General features: G+C 34.6%; 1 protein-coding gene across 1 annotated transcript; it reads right to left on the bottom strand.

The window, feature by feature from the left end:
- Positions 1–1910: 1910 nt before the first annotated feature.
- Positions 1911–6742, bottom strand: LOC127862476 (hemicentin-1-like). Its single transcript, XM_052401627.1, has 11 exons — positions 6724–6742; positions 6541–6585; positions 6325–6404; positions 5807–5875; positions 5551–5674; positions 4310–4432; positions 3928–4098; positions 3603–3779; positions 3280–3456; positions 2519–2680; positions 1911–2387 (listed from the first exon to the last, which is right to left on the bottom strand). The coding sequence occupies exons 1-11, from the start codon at positions 6731–6733 to the stop codon at positions 1963–1965; spliced, it is 1563 nt and encodes a 520-aa protein (XP_052257587.1). The 5' UTR covers positions 6734–6742; the 3' UTR covers positions 1911–1962.
- Between the last annotated feature and the right edge of the window lie 1138 nt (positions 6743–7880).

Genomic DNA, 7880 nt, shown 5'->3' on the forward strand with positions numbered 1-7880 from the left:
ACAATAATAAAAAAGTCCAAAATGTACTTAAAACTTCCAACAAAAAATATAAAAACATATGTCCATAATTGAGTTCCGGTGTACGAATATACATTTTATGGTTAGGATGAATAATGGCGCGATATTTGACATCACCGTTTTAGAAAATTATCAAACCCAACTAACGAAACCTTCATTAGATTATTTGCTTTCATCCCATGATCCAGAGCTGAGCACAATGCAGATATTTTATCTTTGTATGCATGCCGTAAATGAATAGAATTATAAGATTACGGGCAAAGCATGAAGTTCACGAGTGATGAAATGTGCCAATTTGTTGGAATTTAAGTCCAGCGGTTTCTTTTCTCGTTTCTTAAAGCTGTAGAAACTATAAACTGTTGTCTTATTCAAGAATTGAAGACCGATATAATACATTTGAACAAATCAGCATTCAATATTCATCGTCAGTTGATGTTTGCTAAAGAATTGACCTGGTTGTCAAAATTAAACGTAAACAGTCATTTAATTTTTTAACTTTGAATAAATGCAATTTGATTTGTATTTCCATTTTAATATCTAAAGGGTATAGATCGGTAACAATTTAACAATCGTAAACAATTTTTTTTTTAAGTGTCTGTGTCAGCTTTGTTGTAATCTGAATTTTCAAGCAGCAAAGCACGTGATAATGCAACTGAAGTCACGGAATATCTAATTGTAACACTTGAGGTGTTAATATCAATCTTTTAAGACTCGGGCAGTATAAGAATATACTATAATATTTAAAACTATACTGAAAAACGTCACAACGGGGAACTGAAACAAAACAATAGTGCATTATAATAAAACTAAAAATAGGGAGCATAGTTTAACTGATATATTACTTTTTTGAAATCCTGTCCGAATTTTAAAACCAATTTATATGAGTGAACTTTCTTCAAACGCAATCCATTCCACCTCGATGCATTTTGCGTCAATGCGGGAACAGTGCAATAAATGGCTAATTAATACACGCGCATTGATTTCATTCAATGTCCAACTTTGAAGATAAACAAGAACTCGACACATGTATCGCTGTTGAAAAAATGTTTGTACTTTAATGGGATGGGGTGTACTCGAAACTGCAACGGACCAAATCAGAAAAGATTGACATTTTGTGTGTTCTTGTAATTTCGCATTTATGTGCAGTTAGTTTACTTTTTAGTATAATATCATGGCATCACTAGCCATTAATTCATTAAATTTTATCATAGACTTAGTTATTAGCAACATAAGAACGTTAATTCGCTTTTGGTTAGACCTAATTACTTATGACATGGTTATGATATTTATCCATATAACTAAGATAATGCACATGCCTAAGGTAGTGTATTTTTTAATCCCTGCATAGTTATTGTGTCATAACGAATGATGCCTTAGTGTGTAAGAGTCTTTTCATGTCGAAGGTTTGCACCCGATAACGCACTTCAACTGCACTTCAGTTTATTACTGTTTATGGTAATCTTTAAGCGTTGCTTATATGGCAACTTTAACAAGAATAACTTAATTCAAGATCCAGAACATTCTATCATAGCGTAATGGGTTTGCGTTCAACCACTATTTCCAACAAAACCTATTGTACGTGCATCGGCAAATGTTCCGTTTGTTTATATGATGAGCTTATAAGTCCCCATCCGTCCACCCTCATCCCTGTATGTGTAAATAAAAATAAATATCGACCCGATCCTGAAACAGGTGTTGATTACGTGGTTTCAAATATAAGATAATTTGTTGAAATATTATTAAATGTGTTGTAGAAATCTTGTTTTGTAGAAGGACGTACATTTATAAAAAATAAAAAATATGAAACATGTATTACATGAATGTGTCCTATAGTTTTCTCATAAAGTGACTGTTTTGTAGTCATATGAAGTCGCAACCAAGCACTTCATGCCTAAATTTCATCTTTTATTTAATTCACAACTATAAAACATCACGTCACAATTTTTATAGAGCTTGAATAAGGGTCCCAGTAAATGTATTAAACGATAACACTGTGTCAAATACTTGGAAATTTGTGTGGTTATTGTTCATGTATACCCAAACATGGTCATTCCGGTCAAGCCTCACAGAGGTGGAATCCGATGCACATGAGTAATATTTAGTATCATGTTGTTCCCAGGTAGCTGTAAGAGACGTCTTGTCGATCACTGTTGATTTTGTCGCATTCCCCTTTTCGATAGAGAAATAAACTGTTTGTATATTCGCAGAGCAGATTTGGACTCCAAAGTAGTATATCCCGTCCACAGGTGCTGTAAAAAGCCCAGTGTTGCTATTATATGCATTCCCTTCGTTGAAAATAACAGTTGGAAATGCATTGACCGAATTAGCCAACTGATTGAATCCTTGCGCGTTGAAGGCTACAACATAACCTGTAAAATAGTATATAAGAAGAATAAGAAGTACTCCAGGTGTTGTAAAATATCATAAGACGCACATTGTACAATACAATTAATAGATACATACATGTACATATAAAACATTAGCTGCTGTATACACTTACATGGTGTTTTTATACATATATCAACATCCTCAAAGTTCCCTTCACACGCTTTGCCATAAGCGGAAGGACTCGGATTAGTACAGGTCCTTTGTCTTAATATTTGTCCAACTCCGCAGGTGACTGAACAGCTCTGCCATGTTTCCCAATTAGACCAGCCGCCATCTTTATATCACATTCAATATTTAATAATAATAATGCTTGTGAATGAACACTTTTAAGACAATTCTTACTTCAAACATTATTCCTCTATTCTGTTCTGTTATTCGTGGTGCATTCTCGGGAAGTAATATTGTAACTTTTTAATAAATGGAAAACCGAAAAATACCAAAAATGGTCGTTTGCACTTTATTTTTATGTTAATTGTCCCTAACTGTCGGCAGGTTTATTCACACGAAGGTTTTTGGATGATGCTTACGAATCATGAAAAACAATATGCGCGAGGCATTTTAACAGAGAGAATTGCGACGATCAGCATATTAACGTCAATGTGTTTCTACCTTGAAATTTGCATGCTGCCAAACAAAAAAAATCAATTAAGCTTAAAGTGTATTATTGTCTACATTAAACTAATTCCAAAATTTATCCATTCGCATGCTTTTCAACAAAACATGAATATAAGGTCATTATATGTAAGAGCTCGCGATAACATAAAAACATTCTATTCCCAATCTAAATTATATATATAATGTCGCAATTGAATTGAAACGAGAAGCCCAGTTCTATGACTGGAAAAGTATTACAAACCAGACGCATACACTTACTTCTTACGTCACAGGGGTCGTTTAGGCATACAGCATATTGAACATCACTGCCGGAACACTCTTTGCCGTATTCGTTTGGTTTAGGATTGTCACACGTTCGAGATCTTGTCTGAAGTCCAGCATCGCAGCTTACAGAACAGCCGAACCAGCTTGACCAGTCTGACCAGTTGCCGTGAACTGACATAAAATTCTCGCATTGTATGTAAATTTACTTTCTAACCCGTCTTTAAGCTACAATAAAATGTTTTTCTTTATGTGATAACGACACATTACTCCATACACAAAACAAGATAAAAATTAAAGAGTAATTGAATCAATTATACCTGCGTTGATACAGGGTTTCTTTTGACAAATGCTATATTCGCTAGCATCACCATAACAAGTATCTCCAAAGCGCTCTGGTCTTGGATTGGTGCATGTCCTTGTTTTCTTTCGAAGTCCAACATCGCAGCTAACCGAACAGTCGGACCAACCAGACCAGCTCGCCAAGTTCCCATGTACTGCCACATACATGCAGAGTTTTACATGCTTGTATCTTGACACAGTTGTTCTAAACGTTTACAATTTTGATTGCAAAGCAATCTATAAATCAATTCAAGTTAGGTGCATTTACAGTTATTTGAATAAAATTGATTGTTTACTTTTTACCTGGACAAAGCTGTTTGGTGCACACTTTCCTGTCAACGTCCTGTCCACTGCAATTAAGGCCACCGTTGCTGGGTGCTGGATTGGTGCAGGTGCGTGTTCGTGACATGGTTCCATTGTCGCATGTAACACTACATGGCGACCAATCTCCCCATGTCGCCCAATTTCCATCAACTGAAAGATAACGAATGTATATGTAGGTTGTGAATTTGATTGACGCGGCGTGATCACTACCGACTTAATTCAAGTTGTTATGGAAATAACAAATGTTACACCACTGCAAATGATCGGTATGAAATGAAAAGTATGCAGCCATTTATCAATATTTTTTGGTTGATTGAGTTTTTTTAAAGGTTATAAAACAGTCATCCTAGATATGTCTCACCGAGCTGACACAGTCCACAAAACTTTGGGCACGTCATCTTGGCGTGATGAACGTCCGCACAGACGTTAAATATAGAGTCGAGTCGAGCACAGTCAAACGCTTGGTCATCAGTGCATTCGGTGGCTAAATCAAACAGATGAAGCACACACAGTAATAGTTTCGGAACACGTAGAAATCAGCGCTTTGCACAGCTTTATTTGAACCATGTGTATATGGCTGCACTATGAGACAGTATAAAATGCTATTAACTAATATTGGATATCTTTGCATAGTGAAATACCAAAGTTTATGATATAAAACGATTGGCGTGATTTAAAAAATAGACTGTGAAACTCCAGAAACTTTATCGGAAGATTAAATTTTTGTCCGCTATTCTTTATCTTATTCAACTGAACAATTATCTTTACAGTGCAATATAATATAATTATACAATACGACATATAAGATAGACGTATTTCCTTTGAATCGCATGCAGCAATTAGTGAATAGCAAAAGCAATGCTTGTTTTAAAATGTTCTATTCGTGTTACGGAGTTCTACGACGATATAGGGTTATCACCCTACTACTGTTTCAGATAAACATTGTCTTTACTCAACGTCGGTGTTAATACGTTTGATAACATATATATTATAACATATTATCAGTTAGCATTCGCAGAATATATGTTTCAGTATGCGAGTGCTAATGAATATTATATTTTGTGCTGTATAATGGTACCATGTTGTGCCCTAGTAATTGACTAATGTCATTGGTCTCTTGACGATATAGATGATTCACGGTAAATATAACATACTTCTTCTTTCTCAAATGTTGAAACAAAATGAGGAATTTAATCGAAATTAGTATTAGCTTTAATTATGCCTCAGAAAGTTGTATCCCGTTGGTATGGCGTATATTAAACCATTTTGTAATAAAATTGTAATCAAAACGAATTTAAAATCGGATTTATTTCTTTTTAATATAAATGACGATGCTATAAGGTTCATTTTTTTCTATCTACCCGCGTTTGTTTATTCTGGGCTTCGTGTTCAGTGATATTCACTATTAGTTTATATCTAAATGCATGCTTAGCTCAATTGCGGTAAACACGGCTTGAATTGTTATGTTTTATCGGGTATATTACGTTTTGTGCTGTACTTTACAGAGAATCGCTCACTTGTTTTAACGGATGGTATTTAGGATTTCTCTCTGTATAATGCCTCTAGAGTTAAAGTATTGCTATTTGTAATATAGGAACTTACGTTTTTTATGCGCACACAATAGATTATTGCAGTTATCTGTACTGCAGCATTCGTGACAGGTGTTCTGTTGTCTGGTCTGAATGGAGCGACCGATCATTGGGTGAACCCCCGAGGAACTACACAACTGCAATGTTTTTATCTGTTGATATTTGTTCACATGTATGAGCAACTTACAAACATAAAGCAGCAAATTCTTCTACGTACTAGAATAAGAAAAACACTTCTTGATGTAACAATAATTATTAAATAGTATTACCTGATTGGTTTGACAACCCATGTTGTAGAGTAACACCGCATTATTTTGGATTGTTTCTATATAGCAGGACTGTAACCACAACATAAAACATTTTTGAGGTACTAAACGATCTATGGAAACAAAAATTAATGTCTTAATTGTTTAACTTAGCGTAATTGAAATGAAATGTTTCGCTGGTTGGGCCGTTTAATTCAAACTATAGTTACTGGAAAACACATTAACTTAAATACTATTAGAGTTTTGAAAACGTTTGTACTTCAATTCATGGGCTATGCATTTTATACAGGCGAAACTTGGTTAATTAGCATATGTAGTTTAAACAATTGCATTTTAATCACAAGAAAAGTCAAGTATGTCTTAGTCACACATTTCTTATTATTTGTTCCGACACTTCGACACGGAACATTAGGATATACTCATAAGAGATATATTACATCTGTTGAGATGTCTTTGGAAGCAGTATAAGCCAGAAGACGAAGAAATATATTTCAGTTGATCGGTAACACATTTTTACATACCTGGCCAGCGGTACACTGGGTCATGGTTGTGCACTGACTTGGGTCAGCAATGTTGTGGCAATCGAAGCACGTGAGACATTCTGAAAAAAATGCTTCGAGTATTGTGGCCATGTTATTTGACAATTTGATATATAGTTATTTCATAAACGTTACATTTTGTAAAATATAAAGAACAATTGCGTAAATTAAAATGGTAACCATTACGCTTGGGCTTACCTGACACCCCAAACAAGCACAAAGCGGTCAACGAAATACAAACTCCTGAAATATAACACAATAACGTTATTTGCGCCTGATAATACCGTAACCAATAATAATTAATCTAAAACAAAAATCCGAAACAAAAATGTATTAAATGTAACAAGAACCAACTACTTGATTTTCGTAAATAAAACCTACCGATATGCATAGGTCTGCTTTTTATGCTACAACTATTCTTATCATGCGACAAATCCATTTAAGTATCTGTCTGACTATACACGTGACTTTCGTAATTGGAACAAATATTTTGTCTATGTGTAAATGTGTGGAGTGTCTACTTGTAAAATAATGACACAGGTATAGGTTATTCTAGCAACAGATGTTAACCAAAGGTTCTAGTGTTAAATAAGGATACCTGATTGGGCATGTGCTATTTAATAAGTCAGCGTAAATTGTACGATACAACAATTCTTAAGGTTTCAATAAGGAATCTAAACGATATCGAGTTAAATAATAAAAATATGTCATGAGACGATAAAATCGTGCACGTTCGCGCTTATTCACAAAACGGCGCTTCGACTGCTTGAATCTCTATCAAATCTTGATTGCATAGCATTCAAGAAAAATACTTCGTCAGACAAAATGTGTCCTTCATTTTGTCCAGTAACCAGTTCCTTATTCTGGGACCTTCATCCTCGACGGTTAAATTCGGATCATGGATATCTAGCAATATGCTATTATATTTGTTATAATGACTTTGTTTCAGGTTTGTTTTTAAATTTCCTATTCGTTTCTTAAACTGTAAATATTGTAACCAGTTAAAAAGAGTTATGATTTAGGATTCAATTCAAATTCAAAACGTCGTCATAAAGATGGGACATCACCGGAAGAATCGGCCCTACGGAAGATGCCTTCCATAGCACAAAAAACAATTATACACATGCCTCCATTTGTGTTTTTTTATTCAAACGCTTATGCAAATACGCCCTCCCGTTTGTTTTATTGATTTCGTAAGTTTAATCTTTAAAATTGCCCTGTGGCACGATAGTAACCAGCCCGACAGCAAACGTTGTGCAACTAACGCTCTGTCTACGTATCAAATGCCAATATTTTGCACAGCGTTGAGATCAGTGTGTCTTCAATGACTTCACCATACAGGCAAGGCTGCCACGGAACTGGATCCTTTTTCCTTAATTATATGCGAACAAAACTTGGTGATCATTAATTAAAACAAATAACGAATGTATTGAAATAGCTATTTGTTCACATTGATTTTTTCTTTGTATGTGGTTTATTTGAACGTATTTTAAGTTACTCGACTTGAATTATATACGGTCTGTACTTTAGAGGCTTTG

This window comes from Dreissena polymorpha, chromosome 16, assembly GCF_020536995.1.
Source record: "Dreissena polymorpha isolate Duluth1 chromosome 16, UMN_Dpol_1.0, whole genome shotgun sequence".
Classification (NCBI taxonomy): Eukaryota; Metazoa; Mollusca; class Bivalvia; order Myida; family Dreissenidae; genus Dreissena; species Dreissena polymorpha.

Coding starts and splice junctions, on each gene's coding strand:
- LOC127862476 (XM_052401627.1), bottom strand. Junction 6,405..6,540: donor GTGCTTGTTTGGGGTGTCAG/GTAAGCCCAAGC, acceptor CATTTTTTTCAG/AATGTCTCACGTGCTTCGAT. Junction 3,780..3,927: donor CACCAAACAGCTTTGTCCAG/GTAAAAAGTAAA, acceptor TGTATGTGGCAG/TACATGGGAACTTGGCGAGC.